The sequence below is a fragment of the Syngnathus acus genome, chromosome 20, assembly GCF_901709675.1.
Source record: "Syngnathus acus chromosome 20, fSynAcu1.2, whole genome shotgun sequence".
Lineage (NCBI taxonomy): Eukaryota > Metazoa > Chordata > Actinopteri > Syngnathiformes > Syngnathidae > Syngnathus > Syngnathus acus.
This window is the reverse complement of record NC_051104.1, coordinates 7,232,220-7,250,506: the sequence shown is the minus strand read 5'-3', so window position 1 is coordinate 7,250,506 and position 18,287 is coordinate 7,232,220. Positions and strand designations below refer to the sequence as shown.

Below are 18,287 nucleotides of genomic sequence, written 5' to 3'. Positions count from 1 at the left end.
ACATCGCGATATAGTGCTCTACGATCGATATAGAACAATATCCTGATTTATAACAATTCATACGCAAAATCAACAAGGTACTGCAAACTCTTTATTTAGGAAATTACAAAGTGCTTCCAAACGAATGACTTGAAGCCCAAAGGGGAGCGAATTTCCTCGTCTTCTTGGACACTAGCCATAGCACCAGCCCAGGAGCCGCGTAGTTGTCGGCTCCCCTTTCACGTGCCTGCTCTGCTCACAACACAACACGCCGCGCACTGCTCCCGGAAAGAGGAAGCAAGCAACAATGAACTGGATTTCAAAATAAAGTCGCGTCTAATGTCCGAGGTCAAAAACGGGCGATATAGATCGATGTTCACGTTTAGCATCGATGCCGACAAATCGTAGAGCATTATATCGATTAATCGATGTGTATCGATGAATCGTTACACCCCTACTATTTAATGAATCGTATCAATCTATATCCAATCAGTCAAGAGGTAGCCAAAAATGTGTCTTTGAGAAAGTTTTGTGTTTAGAGGATGGGACAGTAAACATTCTTTGATGACAACCCCACAGTGATGGAATGATTTAAAGAGAAAGGAATCAAGGAGACATTCAGAGGAGAGGACACAGTCTTTTGCCTCTCAGCATGGCCCATGGGTAATTTCCACTCCTCATGAGAAATGCATGCTGGGATATGGTATCACCTCCAGGGAAGGGTAATGATGCTTTGCCAGAACCTTGGCCCTGAGGCACAGCTACAGCTGTATGCGTGAATGAGGGTGCACAAGTGTGTGCGTGTGTATGTGCAGCTGTGGCTTGGCCATCGCCCCTGCCTGTTCTGGGTAAATTGCCCATTGTAGTCATTTTCCTTTTTTGAAGTGGCCTATCTATTTGTGTGCCTGTGTGGGGATGTGTCTGGTTGACCTTGGGATGAAAACAAATGCTTGTGTCCCTGCCTTCATCTTTTCTTCCCTGCTCTCGCCTCTGGATCGGAGTACTGGCCATACTGAATAACAGACGTGTTCAATGAGACGAAGTGAATATATTGAATCATCAGGGCGTTTTGTGGAATTTGCAAATCCATCGTAAGATGCTGCTTATTGTTAACATGGATAGAAATGTGATGGAAGTAGTCTTAAGAGTTGAGGTCATTTTTTTTTCATATGTCGTGTGCATTGTTATGAAAATCAGTTAGGAGCTCCTTTAATGTTGGGCACTGGACCACCATCAATCTTTGCTTGTAATTGTCAGAGCATGTGTAAATTATTCATTTGTGTCTTTCCAATTCATCATGGCCGCTTATGTGACATGTCGTCATCACCCGCGCCATTTCCATCATGTTGTCGTCATCGTGTAAATCTTTGAGCAAACGTTGCTGCACTTTCCAATTTGCTGTCTTATTGCTCGAGTGTAAACTAATGAGTGGAGCAGGTGCACTAGCCACACACTCCTTTATGAGATTTCCGTCTCTTTTGCGTCATGTCACTATTTTTATCTTTAGTTCACGCACCTGCCAAATTATTAACACTCACACAGCACCCAATGTTTTTATAAATAGAGGCTACAGGGGAGTGCGGATGCATATTTTGTGTGTTCTGATCATGCACTCAAGTCAAAACATTTGGATTTACAATCTCTCTCTATTAGGAGGCAGGTTGTCACCTTGGCCTCCACTTATCGGGCTTTTTCTGGCGTTTCAGTTTAGCCTCCACTCTGCCCTCTTTCTGACAGCAGAGAGAGCGTAAATACTGCATGAATTCATGCTCACAGGAATGTGCGTGCGCATGTGGGAGTGAGAGAGAGAGAGAGAGAGGCAATAAGCTTGGAAAAGGAAATCAACGTGTTGGGATTGTGTAATAAATTTATGTTGCTGTTCTGTGACTCTGCCGGACGATTACTGCGTTACCCCCGATGACCCCCTTGTAGAGTCATGTGACCATAATTAGTGAGTAATCCAGTGTAATTCAACAACAAATCCACAAATCACAGCTTTTAAAAGTCACATACACCTCACTCTGGCAAGACATTATAAACAATAATTTAAAAAATAAACAATGCCCTGCGATTGGCTGGCGACCAGTTCAGGGTGTTACTGGGTTAGGCTCCAGCCCGCCCGCGACCCTCGTGAGGATAAACCGGTTCAGAAGATGAATGGATGAATAACTTTAGTTGACAGTCAGACATTTATCAATTTAAAATAGTGATTTCAAACTGCACTGCTACCAGCTTTTCTAATACACTGTTCCCTTCCTGCTTCATGGTTGGGTTATTGCAGATTCACTCTATTGTGCGTTTTCATTTGCAATCATAAATTCATCTATTGAAGTTTTACCTGGCTATTTTGGCATGTTTTCCTGCAGAAAAAAGAACACAGCATTGCATTTTGAGTTAAATATATTAAAGTAACCAGTGTTTCGAAGGGTAGGGACTTATTACATGCTATATAGAGAAATACAATCCAAAAAAAGGTGCATTGTGTCATAGAAAAAAAAAATATATATAAATATATATCATGTCCCTGCAAAAGACACACAGACAGAAAGAAGCACACACATCCATGGACAAAAAGATGGAATCCAGTTTGACTTTAACGTGTCAGACTATCTATGGATAATTTGCAGTTGTATGCAGCTTGTGGATGTGTAGTGTCACACTGAGCTCAACCTTCATTAGACCTGTGACATAAAGCTGCAATTTGTCGATTAGGCGCGCACGCGCACACGCAACTTAACGTCCTCATTAGCATTATCGGCACGGAACGAGCTCATCTCTACTGTTTCTCATTCAGAAGCCAGAGTGCTGCTTGTTGAGGTGATTGCATCGGGGCTTTCAAATCAAAAAAACAATGGAGCCCTAATTTCTCAGCAAGCTCTCATTCTTCCATCAGCTTAATCTTCCCCTCTCACTTTGATTGGCTGAGTGCACTCGATGAGGATTTTGATTGGATATTTTGCTCACTTGTGTTTGATCATGGCTGCAGTTCAAGTATCGCCTCTCAGTGTCGCAACCATCTCTATTATTCGTGTGGAAGTCTACCAGTGACCAGTATTTACCAAAAGTCAGTAGGAATCGCTTGCAGTCGATAAAATAAAAGAAGGAAGGCTAAGTGTTAAATGAATTGGTAACTAAACACCGACTGCTCCTCTATTTGGTGTCCGTCAGCGGCTCACACTAATTGGGTCACCTAATTAGCTATTTTAATATTTCAAGTCACAATCAATGAGATTTTTCCCTTCATTATCATCATTACATCGTTCTGGGAGCGGTGCATAATTCTCGAGGTCACCTCAGTTTAATGTGTACGTTTCACCGATTTGATGATTCGCTGCATAAACATTCAGTAATTGCACTATATCGAAGGGGAATTGGACTGAAAATTTGTGCTCAGCAAATATTGTATGGGATAATAATACTATAAACATGTGACTTCATGACAAAAGAAAATGTCAGCTTTAACGCATGATTCGATTAGGCTTCAAATTTTGTGTCATCAGCTAAATCTTCCCGTGGAATCATAACACACATTACTCACTCTCACTCAAGCCACTTTCATCAAATAAATGGATAGCGCTGTGCCATAATAACACATTGAAACAATCATCCCACTCCTACTATTTGAGACAACGTCCCCGGATAAGAGCTTCTGGATCCAAAATTGCAAAATGTGATGGGATCCTCCATCAGATATTGCAGCTGGTTGTGAAGAGATGCTCCAGCGATCCAGATAAGTGCGTATTGCATATTGGCTTATTCAAGTGAGCAAAATGATTAGAACAGACATTATTAAATGATTTCCTATTTTTTTCCTTCAAAGGTATGTTGGCTGTCATACTGTCATGGTTTCCTCTTTTCTGCAACCTTCATGATGTCGGCGCCAGTTTCATTCCACACCTCATATTCTTGCCACTCAGACTCTTTGTTAGCTTTCATTCATGCTCCGTAGCCATCCATCCCAGACCGGAAGAACCTTGGAGAAAGCCTATTGATTTTTTTTTTTTTCTCCTTGTCTTGGTCTTTTTTTTCCCCCAACCCATCTAATATAGAACAAGGAGAAGACTAAGATAGACAGTGTGGGTGGGAGGGTAAGGGGATTCTGGGATGAGCAGACAATTGTAAGGATAGAAAGTCGCATCTGGTGTACTGGTCCTAACGTGATGAGCTTGATAAAAGAAGTAATATGTACTCCTCCGCTCTTCATCACATTCCTTGATCTCATGCATGGCCTTCTCTTTTCTTCGCTATCTTTTTTCTATTTCTACCAAGAGTGGGTTTTCTTATACTGACTTACTGACATTTGTCACTTTCCAAATGTGAAGGAAGGAGAGTGACAAATTGGAGGTTGCACTAAATACCGGTATCATTACGGCACCACCAATTTTAGGGTGCAAAAATGACTCGGGACTATAATTTCCCAAGTACTGCTACTTGGTTTTAAACTATTGCATCTAAAGAGCTCCAACTCGGTGACAGACGTGGCTGGTGTGCGGAATGTCAGTCATCCGAGTCACGCAAACGCAAAGATAGAAGGTGGAAATATCAGAGCCACTATTCCGACAGAAGCTTTTCTCACTATTACTGGTTGGAATGTCAAACATGAAGTAGTTCTTCAATTGTTCTAAAGTTTTCGAATTTTGTGGACAGGTTGCATGACACCTTGTATGGTTTTGAACTTGGAAGTATTTTTCCACAATATTTCAAATGTGTACATCTTCGGAGGTTCCACAGGGTACAGTCTTAGAACCATGCATCTTTCATATGCAATCCACGACAGTAAATGTATTAAAATACCATATACCGTAATTTTCGGACTATAAGTCGCACCGGAGTATAAGTCGCACCAGCCATAAAATGCCCAAAAAAGTGAAAAAAACCCATATATATGTATATAAATCGCTCCTGAGTATAAGTCGCCCCCCCACCCAAACTATGAAAAAAAACCGCGACTTATAGTCCGAAAATTACGGTACATGTTTTTCTTATATTGAGTCATATTAGAATATGTGTGTGTAATATTGTGGCTAAATGCACTAAGAAGATCCGAGACAAAAGAGAGGAAATGGAAGCAGTTTGATATTTGACGGCCAGCATGATTTACTAGCCAGTGCTTCAAATAAAAAAAAATGCTCAGCTTAGCTCCTTTGTCAAAGTCAAACTCTTATTTAGCTTCTGTGGAGTAACATGCAGACTTCTCATCACCGTGGCTATAAATGACCTAAACTGTTTTTGGCACTTTTTCCTCACTTCCCTCCCTCCAATATCTCTTAATCTCTCATTCCAGCCACTGACCACTTTCATTCCTCTCTCCATTTTAGTGCCCTCAAGATGGATGTTCAGGTTCTAATTAGCATCTGCTTTGCTATGCGCAATGCTTTCCTGTCCGCCAATCAGTTACCATAAATGACAGGCCTTGTCCAATCAGATTAAGGCCAACGAGACACACTTCCTGTCGGGAGCTGTCTTTTCAAATGCGTTGTGGGCTCTGAAAATGAATGCCAATTGAACTGCGAGGGCAAAAAGGACGTCATAAATTACAGTGTTGCATATTTACTACCATGCACTCCGACAGAGAAGAAGCTCAACGTTAAGACTTACAATGTCACGGTCATAATAATAGAATCTTTATATATTGTGCAAGTACATTTTTAAATAATTGTTTAAAATCTTAATTGCCATTTGATAACTAGGGGATAATTCATTAAAGTCTACTCCACTAAAATGGCTGTCTGCCCAGTCTTTGCTATAAACATGGTTGAGTTCAACATTTCTTACTCTTATTCTGTTCAGTGTTACATGCGGATCAATTGAAGCCAATCCCAGACGTCAATTCACTTCACACATATGAGAAATTTCGTGTACATCAGTGTATTCAAAACACTCGGAGAACATGCAAATTTCACACCGAAAAACTTGTGACCGAATTTTGAACTCAATCCAAGACGCGCCAACCGCCTCCTGACAAAATACAAAGCCTTTATCAAATAATAAAGCTTTACACGCCATTTAAAAATATATCTCCCATATTTGGAGGCATTGAAGCTTGTCGAATCCTGGCAAGGGAAAGCTGCCTTAATACATATTTAGCGTGAACCTTGCGCTTTAGCTGGCACGACTCTTGTCGCCGCTTTTGTGTTTGCAACCCGCTGTTTCACGTCACTGGCACGTCGCCCAGCAGTGTGTCTAACAGGTTTGTAGCGCTCATTAGCACCAGTGTTGACTGCTGTCCTGTCTAAGGGCTGTTTACTTCTTTATCGTTCCCTATTTGAAAGAGAAAATGATTTTTATTTTCCCTCTACAGTCACCCCTCTGTTGTCCCTGTGGGGTTTTCCGCCCATCCTCCCTCAGCGTTTTCCTCTCCGTGTGTTTGTGTCTCGCACTCCCTACCAGGCCTTTTTAATTAATGGTGAGCCATGATGCTTATCTCATCAGCAGATCTCGCTGCTGTCTATTACAAAGCTGTGGGGTTGGAAGGGATGGATCACATACTCACGCACCCACATCCAGGTTTAGATATAAACAAAACTAAAATAAATCTACACTTTGGAAACAAACAAGTCATGTGTGTCCACATCCCAAGCCTTAATCCAATCTTGCCATTTGTACACCCACATCAACAAACTGCCCTGATGTTATCTACCCATGTGATTTAGTGTTGTTTGAGGGTCTCTCCTCCTAAACGCCGTCAGACTGCCCCCCCACCCCCTGCCCTTCTCTAGGTTGGGTCTTCCTATCGCTTCTCTACCTCCCTCCATCAGCCATCCTTTCCAGCTGAATGAACACTTATCATTTGGCAGATAAAGACCCGTCCAGGCAAGAGCTCACTTTATCTCAGAGAGCCATGTTTACTCCTCGTGAGCGCTCGGCTTTGCAACCGTGCTTCACACACTGCATGCTCTCGATCCAGGAGAGAACACAGCATGGAGGCCAGGGCCATTTCCAACTCCTCGGGCTAGTCAATTTCGCTGTATTTACCCTATTTTCATGTACGGGCAACTGAGGAAAATAAACCAGGATATCAAGATGGGGGATTATAGCACACGCTATTTCGGCACACAAGAGCCAGCGTGAAGGCGGTAACAGCAAAATCAATCTTCGTAGAGCTGAATCGATGCAGGTTGCAAAATTTCAACAAAGGCTTTTGTGGGATCGCACTGGGAGTTTGCTGAAAGCCAGTTACTTACAGAGTGGTTATTAAAGAAAATAACATGGGTGATTGTGGACACATCCCCGCCCACACTGTCTCACACACACATAATTTTCTCATTCAGGGGACCATTACAGAGAAATTATCAGCAGGGGGGGGATACTTCTAGGAGGGGGCCCATTTCCTGGGTGTTATTTTACTTTATTTACTCTCTCCAGTGTGAGCACAGAGGTGGAAATTGATGAAAAATAGCACATAGCGCAAGTCAAGGTCCAGTGCAGTGGTGTGAGTTGTTGACTTTTTTTAATATGACACATAAAGTACGACTCAATAATTAAAGGAAGGAAGATCTGAAATGCGAAATGTCAACAATTATACCGTGTTACTTGTTATCAGTACCATGGAGAGAGGTGACTTCATTTGGGGGGTTCACCACCTGTGGGAGGGGCTTAAAGGGGTCGTGTGCACCTTGGCGGTCCGATTCCCATCTACAGAAACTCTACGGTATTCATCAAAGTTGATTCTCTAGCCTTTTGTGTGACAGAGAGTGTTTGTCTTCCCTCTGTTAATATCGGCAAGACGCTTGTTACCTCTCCCAAGGAGTCCAAATGTCTCCATCTGTCCTGTCTGCACAGGGAGTTTGGCTGGAGAGATCCAGAACTGCCAGAGGTGATCCAGATGCTGCAACATCAGTTCCCATCTGTGCAATCCAATGCTGCTGCATACCTCCAACACCTCTGCTTTGGAGACAACAAGATCAAAGCTGAGGTTAGTGTCTGCATTGTCTATAAAACTGAGGGCGATTCAATTCCTCTGCATAGTTATGGAACGCAAACAAAGCTGTTCTGGATTATAAACCGTCTGACTGCGTTCCTTCAACTTCTCCTTTCTATTGATTTGTTTAAACCGTCCAAGACTTAACCCTGAACTTGTGCACTCATTTCTCAAACACAATTTTGGATGGAAGCCCTCAATCGGATACTTCATCGAAAACTTTAATAAGACAAGCAGCGATTTAAAAACAATGTTGCTGCATACCATTAAAGACAATGATTTTAAGTACACTTGCGTAATCTCTGAGACAAAAACGGTCCAATTCTAATGCATTAGCAATTATTCCACTCAACTCTTGTTGCCTTGAGAAAAAAAAATAACTTAAGTGTCTTTTATAGTGGATGCAATTAGCATTTCTAAAGGAAAGCATCCAACAGCGAGGCAAATAGAAACTCTCTAGTGGATGGAGTTTCTTTTACCGCTTTGAGTATTTCATTCAAGGTCCAAAGTGCACACAAAAACACTTGATCATTCATCGTTACGTGGGGGAGAAACATCAGCCAATAAACAACCTGCCCCGCCATGCTAGCCGTGTGAATGGAAATACAAATGCTCCTGAATGAAATCTTTGGATATTTCTAAGTAGGATTGTTTTGTTCAGTGCACCTTTTAGTACGTTCGTCAAGGCTGTCCTGAAGAATACTGCCTACCTTTCTTTCAAAGAGAGAGAAAACATTCTCAAGAAGGAAAGATAAAGAAGTTAAAAGCACTTCTATTACTTATTTAAAAAAAAAAAATATATATATATATAGACTTTAATTTCCCTCGCTGCCAGCTGCACTGCCTTGCATTTCATTATTTCAAAATAACACCATTATAGACCAACTGGAATATTATTAATATCTTGACCTTGCTGGGCGACGTCTTCTGGGGATTCCCATGACAATATCTCTTTGATACTCTTTATTTTCTTATCTGCCCCTTTGTCCGCTGTGCTTTATTTGCCCCCTTTGTTTAAGACCACCGTGAAGACAAATTGACCAATAAAACAAGCCGCAGCCAAAACATTGCTTACTCCTGAACAGTCGAGGATAAAACGTGTCAGATAGGATTAAATGTGAAAGGGAAGTTATGTTTTAGGGAGATACCGTTTTTAATCTTTGTGATGAGATAAAAACAAATTAATGTTAAATAGGATTTTCCGCGTTAATTAAAACTGGTGTCAAATGTTCAGTAAGTCAGAAGCTGAACTGTGTGATGACATTTGTGACCCTGGTTGCTCATCTGTAAATCTGTTAGGATTTAATGGAAATATGATGATGAAGTTAATTTATAGATTATAGGACCAGTTGAAAAGGCATATGACTGCTGATTTGATCTGATTATAGTAGAGTTTTTTTTAATATTTTTTAATTTCACATTTTATCCGTTCAGCCAAGAAATGTAAATGACACAAAAGATGGAAAAAGTCTCATTGGTACTGTGGAATTTAAAATCAGTCAGTCATCGTAGAGTCAATTATAGTGATAAAAAAGCAAATAAACATTTTTTAAACCAATTTTTGAGCCGATATTTTTTTCCTCTCACGTACCGTATTATTTTTTTGTCTGAGTCAAATTTCCGAAGAGTCACACGGCGTAGATAATGTGATGATTAATGTTCAAATATTTCAAAACTAACGTGCTGCGGCTGGCTGGCGTGTATGTAATTTGCTCTGACACATTCACCGGCATTCTGTTCAATGCTACATTCCATTTGTACACATTTTATTTGTCATGTGACGGACTTTGTATCACATTTTTACATGACTTTTTTTCTATACCAAATGAATTACTGACTAAAGTTTTGAATCTTAGACTCATCACATTGTCAGGGCAGGTTGGCATTTAAGATTTAAACAGCTTGCTTGTGTCTGTCTTTTTTTTTTTTTTATCTTCTCACTTTGCTTAAAATATGAACATAGATTATGACACTTATTTTTGTCAACACTGATCTAAAGACAGACACAGATGGCATGGGACGTCACAATGAGCAGCAACCGGTAATTGGAGACACAATATGATTTGTTTCTGAAGTATCATACACAAAAGAGACAGAGGAAGAAGAGCATGAGGAGGAAGTGAGATAAATAAAACAACAGTGTCATCCGCTAATTGGATCTGCAGATGAAGAATTGACCATGTTGGTGTACCTGATGGTATGATGTCAAGGTGAAAACATTTTTCTTTATTTACTCACTTACTTGATTAGATGGCAGGGTGTGTTTTTGCATTGAGCATCTCGAGAGGCATGTTTGTCTTTTTTATTTTCATAAGAACATATTTGGTAAAGACAAGCTGTCAATAATGGGGGCCAGTGGTGCCCCTCCACCATAATACATATTCACATCTTGAGATTTGAGCATTTTCCTATCTCATGATGCTTATGCCACGCCCACAGTATGTTTTACTTGTTGTCTCATATTTGTCACTGTAGATTTTTCCTTGCGGTGAACCCTTCTTTCCGCTCTCTGCCTCAGTGCAAATATTACATGCTTAATGGTGGCCCATTTTGGAATGCCCCTATAGGGAAATCACTGCTTGAGGCCACAAACTCAATTAGGCAAAGGTTGAAAGGTTTTAAAATCAAGGCAAACTGTGAGACCAAAGAAAAAAAAAAAACCTTGCATGAGAGCCCACTTGTCTGCTTGCATGCATGTGTGATGGATTTGAACTTGGAAGGTGGGTGACACGTCTTCACTCTCAATCAAGCGGCTAAACATTAAGTGTGCCGCTGATGTTTGTTGACATTCCATATGTGGTGACTCATGCACACTAACACACTTGTTTGTGTCACCCGTGCGTAATGTGTAGCTCGCCGGGATTTGTTTTTAGTTTATTTATTAATTTCTTTTTTTTTACCGCCTGCAGGACCTCCGAGTCCCCCAATCCCGGCTGTCGCTACCGCTAAGTGTTACCACAGCAATGCTGTCGCTATGGGTTACCGATAGTTGTGGCTGCTGTATAACAGCGGGAGTCAAAGACAAATCAATCCCCGCTTCTAATCGTCTTTACACGGAATAAAGGCAGCGGGGAGAGGATGGTGGTTTTGGAAAGTCATGTCGGTATCGCTAAGACAATGCAAAGTAATATCATGATGCCTTTCATAGAATATGAGATTAGCTACGAAACAAGGGAAGATGTATTGAGACAAAGGGAGGGAAGGAACAGAGCTCAAGATTGTCAGGCACGAGGAAACAATGTAGTCAATACAACAAGGTTAGTTTGCCATTCACGGGCAACCCTTAATCCGTTTTAATTGAATAGATAAGCAAAGTCATTTTACCCGATAGACTCCTGCTGTGTCATCAAACACCTCCGTCCTCTCCTTGCCCTCCATTGCACTCCTCTTTTCTTCTTCACCGCCTCTCCCTTTTGAATGTCTTCTCACTTTAAGGTAATCAAAGCTACAGTTTGTTAGAAGTTTTTTTTTTTAAATCCACGGCCAAAGTCGCTTCTTTGTCTCTGCCATGCTATAAGGCGAAGTACCTCAGAGAAATAGTAATCCAAGGTGGACAGGGAAGGTTTTCCATCATCATTGTCACCAACTGTTCTGTATCTTTAGTGTTCAGTTGGTTCAATTAAATAAACAGATTGAATTGTTCGGCCCTAAATCCAGCCCATCCCACCGACTTCCATGCGATAACTCCAACGGTGATTTCACAAGCTCTTTGCTAAAATGAAAAGATATGTCATTTTTATCATCTATATCGTCATCGCTCTGAAAATGGAGGTAAATGATTGTGACTGTTCCAATATTTCAGCACCGCTGGTGATCACAGCAGTCAGTTAGTTGTGATCAGGGCCACACCCCTGTAAGGTCACCGAATCCGTGTGTAGAACCGCCACAATAATTGAGAAGGCAAGCTATAAAGCAGCGTGCAGGCAGGCAGGCAGGCAGGCAAGACATTATGTGTCTGACCCAGGTCCACCACTAAAAGCAAACAGGGTTTGGGGTGCAGACAGTGAAATATTTATTAAGCCCAGATCCCATAAACTTTCATTTTACACCTCTACAGTTGTACTACCAACCAAACACAAAGTACATGAGTGTAATTGCACTTAGAATTTTTACTGCTTTGTTTTTGTCCAGCTCCTTTATTTTACGTACGGCATAACATCATGACTTCAGAGACCTACGTACATGTCGTACGCAGTTGAGTGTACCGCTACATTGTTAGTGACTTCACTACAAATGACAGAAATGTAAAGACTGAGGAATCAGTGCAGTGATGATTTTTGCTTTGTTTCTATGCGTGGTCTAGATCCGCAGACAGGGAGGCATCCAACTACTGGTCGACCTGCTGGATCACAGGATGAGCGAGGTTCACCGCAGCGCCTGCGGAGCCCTGCGGAACCTGGTTTATGGCAAGGCCAACGATGAGAATAAAGTGGCCTTGAAAAACTGCGGAGGGATCCCAGCACTCGTCCGTCTTCTGAGGAAAACAGGAGATGTTGAAATCAGAGAGTTGGTCACAGGTATGATTCAACACACACGCCTTGTAGCTGTAGTGATTTGGAGCATGACCTTGCTTCTTTGTATCCCCGGAGGAGCTTTTATTGTGGGAAAAATGTTTTTGCATTACACAAGATGATTTGGACACATTTTATCTGTAGAGGTGTAAGCTCTGAAAAATCTGGGGCACATATGCATTATGCAATATATTCATGCAGGTTGTGAAATGTATTTTCTTTGTATTTGAATGGAGATGTTCAACGCAACGCTTCAATTCTTTCTCAAACTGTGTTTTCTGTGTCCTTGACATTCACACTTGCAGTATTTTAGCGCCGTTATTGACGTCATTGGCAACTTTTACCTCAAAGCCTTCAATCGACTCCAACTATTCACCAAGGCTGTTAAACATTCCACTTGATTGAATTTCAAGACTTTATGTGCATTCAACTTTCATCCTCCTTTTGTATCCCCTTATTTGGCCTTTGCTTCTGTTTTATTAGCCGGGGTGTGATTCTACATGAATCGGTCTTTGGGCTTAGACCGTGTAGTTTATGCTGTTGATATATTCAACGTACAACCTTTTCAAAGTAGCTCACATGTTTCTGAGGATCAAACACATGGTGACCCATTCACAGTTGCAAATAGACATAGAGCACTCCGATAAAGCCCAATTGTTCTTTAACGTCTGTCTCATTCATACACATCCACAGCCTCATAGGTCGCTGGCTCTCCAAGGAGTTATGTGAATCACAATAGCGACAAGTCGGCGAGGGATTTTGAAGCTCCCTTTAGAGATCGTTCAAATACTAATAATATCCCACCAGAGCGCTGGAGAAACAAAGGGAGAATGTGGGTGAAGAGAGAAGAAAAGAGCAAGATGACAGGTTTTCATGACTGTGGTTCATTGAACAACCTTTGTGGCTTGGCTGAAAAGATAAACTGACAGGAGAAATCCAAATCAAGAAAATCTGCCTTTCTAACTTTGTATAAATTCTATCTAATCTAATCTAATTAGAGACTGACATTGAAGTCAAAAGAATCACATTCAGTTTTGATTCGATTTCCATTCCTTTTCAGTAGCTAAATGTTTTTCGAATGAGAAAAGTTAATTGGTCCTTCGGAAATACATCAGGACGCACATAGTGGTTGTGCTTCTAATCTGAACTAATAAAACGCCTTCTTACCACCCACTCGTTCTTCTTACCACCCACTGGTTGACAGTCTTATTGGATTCTATATGCTTTGATTAAAGGCGCTTTGTAGGTGGAGGAAATGAGACAGGAAACCTTTTACTGTATTGCACTGTCCTTTCTGAAGTTTAAATTCAGACAAGCTTTATTGGCATCCTGACTCTCCGTGCGAGTGAGATAGGAGGAAGTTGAGGCTTCCGGGCCTGTCAATCAAAGTCCGGTCGATGCCGAGGCTCTGGGTGTCAATAGGAGATGCTATCCATGCTTGTGGGCTCACCTTGAGGTGCTGGACTGTGACATGTGGCTGGCTGCAGCTTTGAATCTATTTTGCTTTGAATGCTCTCCTTAGCTGAGAGAGGTAGAGGTGACATGCAACAGTTGTGTCGACTTAGGTCCAAAATGCAATTTCTTTTTTATTTTCATTCATTCCATCAAGAAATTCAAATATGAGATGAGTTCATCACTCTTTTTGGATATTTGCTGTATAATTTCTCATCTTTGGCTTTATTCATCAGCAGGTTTTGACTCTGCTCTCAACTAATTCACACGTAGCCACATCGATGAGGCCTATTAAATCAAACATTTCCACTTGAGTCCTAACAGGCCTGGCTCCAACCTTACAAGTCATACTCTCATTTATTCATGAATTCATGCAATCATCCCCACATTTCCCCCCAAACCACCAAGCTCCTTGGAAAGTGTCTGTCAAGTGTCTGGAGGGACCCAGTTGGAGCCAAGAGAGAGCCGGATTAGAGAGGACGAGATAAAGGAGGGTGCACACACACACACACACACACACACACACACACACTGGCTGGCACACAAAAACTCTCAAATGATGTCATTGTCTGTTGGTCACCTGACTCCTGCGGGGCCGCGGGCTTAGCGAAGCATGGCAGATCCATGTTTCTTGAGCAGGCAGATGTGTGTGCGATCGTGTGTGTCAGACCTGAATTTGGCCAACATGACACAGTGGCAGACGCAATGTCCTTGTCCTAGAAAACACAGCAGCGTTTACTTTTTTTTTTTCTTCTATCTGCTGGCACTTTACAAAGAACACATCTATGGCTGCTACCTGATTGCAATCACCAACCAACGTTGCTAATCACTTAAGAAACACAGACTTGTTTTTCAAGACTGTTGACCTGTTGTCCGCAGTTGCAGTTCTAAAATTTGCTGTTGTAAAATAAAAAACATGATACCAATCACATTTTTACACGTTTTATGGTTTGAATCAAAAACTACAATGAAAAACACATTTTCCGGCAGTCTTACCAAAGCAACAGGTGGCATGATCGTTTATAGTTTATAGTATAATTCAAGCGTGTCTGAAAAATAAAATTCTAATAAGACCGTTGAGATCAACTAGATTTGCAAGTAAAGAAAATGCCTGGAAAAAAAAATATTTGAATATGCTGATGAGTCTGTTTTAGTGAATACAGCGTGTTTGCAAGTGCTTGTGACAGGGGAGCATTTGAGAGAGAGGGGCTTGAGGGGTGAAAAAAGAGGTTGGTAAGTGCTAAGTGATGGCAAATGTTGCCATGGAAACGCATGCACAGAAAGGTACAAGCCCCTGATTGGTGCCACATAGCAGCAACGGTCATCGCCTTATCACCCTCCTTGTCCTTGTTTCCCACACAGTTAAACAGGCACACACAGGCAATTATCCTCTTTTATCCTCTCACTCTTGCCTAATTTGACACAATTGCCACATTTCATTAATGCACAGATTTATGCTTGGTTTGACTTTTTCATTTTTAGCAACACAAAGTTGTGCTATTTAAAGATGTTCAAGCTGTGTGACTTTTGAGTTCTGACACCACAAATATGGGACTAGATAACATTCAATTGAATTCAAGGTTTTTTTTTAACTCACCAAAGCAATATGACAAAGCATGTGTCATCTTTTGTCTCCATCTGTTGCTGCCTGACTAAATTATTACTCAGCTTGTCCGACTATCCTCCCCCATGTTAGTTCATTGTCACCAACTTTGTCAGCAGTACATGCCGTTGTTAAATTTTCTAATGTTGATCAGACTCATTCATATGATATTCAATTCAATTGAAACATCTTGTTTGTACGGCTTGTGTCTGCACATTGTTCTATCGGCAAGTGCATACTGTCGACGACAGCTTGTGTGCAGTCTCACCAAGGCACAAAATGACTTTTCAATGCATCACAAACGCCTAGTAAATCTTAAGGACTGCTCCTGGGGTATAAATAGGAGAAAGTGATGTCAAAAAGTGATAAAAATGTTTTCCCCAAAATACCAGCTGTAAAATCCCTCTCCAGTGTGTAATGCAGTTTCCATTGTGGCCTCGAGCCCAGTGGTGTGTCCTCGATCGCAGTCACTTGAAAAAAAGTTTCAGGCTGTCTTTGTTTGTCACGTTACTGTGAGCGACAAGCTCCAACATTCAACCTCACAAAATACAAATGTTTTGCCCTTCATGTCACCATCTGCTTAAAATTCCAATCAAATATGTGCCGGTAAATGTCAGGTTAGCAGACGATGAGTTGAGGAAGTGGGAGAGAGTGCAGAACCATCAGAAGGTTTTAAAAGGCAAATATTTTCAGTTCAGTAGAAATGAATGACTTTAATCATTCCAATTTGCATGCGCAGGGGTTCTGTGGAACTTGTCGTCATGCGATGCTCTCAAGATGCCAATCATCCAGGATGCGCTGGCCGTGCTGACCAACAGCGTCATCATCCCCCACTCCAACTGGGACTCCTCCCCCAATCACCATGACGACCGCAAACTCCAGCTTCATACTTCCCAGGTGTTGCGCAATGCTACTGGTTGTCTCAGGTAAAAGCACCATGCACTCGCATGCAGACATGTTAATTGTAACAAGTGTGGTCAACACCCATTTACTCTTTCCGGGCACATCGTCTATGAAACACTGTTTGTAAATTACCATTTCATTTTATTGATTCCCTGCAGTCATAGTATAGCAGCATGCATAATTCAAAGTTGTTTTATTAGCTTTGCTAGTGCATTCTCCATTATTCAGTTTTAGATTGAAGACCATGTGGCGGGTACACACTGCTTGATATATGCTTACTTGATTAGGATATATATATTTTTCTTTTAGGGAATCTGATAACAAGCATATAAAATAATTGAGTGTTTGTCTATCTGTCCTGTGATTGGCTGGTGACAAGTCCAGGGTGTAAAATTACAAATATTTTATTGAGGTATTTTGTTGTCCATGATCAATGTATTCATGAATGGTAAACAAATCTGTGCACAATTTAAACTTGTACTCCTTTGATGCTTGGTACATGGTAACCATAGCAACAACTTTTCCCATTTATAAGTTCTCCTCATTTCCAGACTTTTTTTTGTGATGCATCAGCCTGATTAAACATGCTTCTGGCATTTTGAGGCTTGACATCAAGAGGTGACACCATCTAAAAAGCAGCTGAATGTCCTCTAGCATCACAATGTAGAGCTACTTGATCTTTGAATCTATCATTTCTCAAAAGTAATATTTGCTTGAAAAGGACATTTAAAAACAGTCCATTCGGCAGATGCATTTTTTTTGCACACAAATTCACGCGCGCACATACACATATTCACTCACAAAGTATACACATAGAGTTATCGTTGCAGACACTTGGTGTACTATGAATGCTTTTCAATATCCTCAATAGCCTCAATTGAATGCTGTTTACCTCCCTGCAGGGTGCTGGTTCACAGCCAAGACACAGAGACACACTGAGAAAAGAAAAAAAAAAAAGACTCATTGTTTCCACACTATGTACACTTTTTCTGTCTGCGATTCTATTTCTGGGCTTATCGGGATCCCACAAATGTGCGCACACACACACATACACACAGATGCATCCTCATGAATGTCTCCTGTTTGCTCCCACTAAGACTCACATGCAAGCGTAGAATTAACGACTGGATGAATCGAGACTGAGTGTCATCACAATGAACTTGTTTTCTTGGTATTATTTGTTTTGGATTATATATATGTGTGTGTGTGTGAGGGAACTGGTGATGACCCTCTCTTGTCCCCACGCACGCACGCACGCACGCACGCACGCAGGCAGGCACGCACAGGCAGACGTTGGACTACTGTGTCGAGCCACCTCTCACCAGCTGCTCTCATGTCACTCGGTGGTCATTTGTTCTTTGAGCGACATTAGAAAGCCATCTGCCAACCATTCATTGGTGTCCATGTGTTTCCTGTACAAGTTGGACGCTTGCATGAGTAATAATGCTATAAAGCTAATCAAAAAGAAACTTTTAGTTTACAGAGGAAATAGCTAGTCAATTTGGCATTTGAAAAGTAGGGGGATTTTTTTCGGTTGGAAAGATAATTCTGAGCCTTCTTGGATTGTTTTCAAAGCGCTACATATCAATGTATTGGAGCGTAGCGCTTGAGATCCGGAATTCAAGCGTTTCAGTCTTTTCCACTGGCACAGATGTAAGTGAAGAAACACTCAATTCTGCCTTTAAAAACAATTGAAAGATTGGGTAACTCTTTGAAGTCAAGCTAAGATCCCAATTTTGCAGTTGTTGATGAAATATATCACAGAATAATTTATTTTAAATATTTAGTTGAATAAATAAGTGGAATTTGACACACAAGTTCTTCAGTATTCCCTAATGTCGAATATTTTCTGCACTTTACTTTGTCTATGCCCTACTTTCCCCAAATGCATTGATCAAAGGTTATTCCATGGCAGGTG

The 18,287-nt window shown here is 41.2% G+C and overlaps 1 protein-coding gene across 1 annotated transcript in view; it reads left to right on the top strand.

Annotated features, from left to right (window-relative positions):
• ctnnd2a (catenin (cadherin-associated protein), delta 2a) overlaps positions 1 to 18,287 on the top strand; it is a 124,277-nt gene that overhangs the window by 81,494 nt on the left and 24,496 nt on the right. Inside the window, 3 exon segments of the mRNA XM_037279440.1 lie at positions 7,762 to 7,894; positions 12,204 to 12,417; positions 16,206 to 16,392. Coding sequence (XP_037135335.1) covers positions 7,762 to 7,894; positions 12,204 to 12,417; positions 16,206 to 16,392 — 534 coding nt within the window.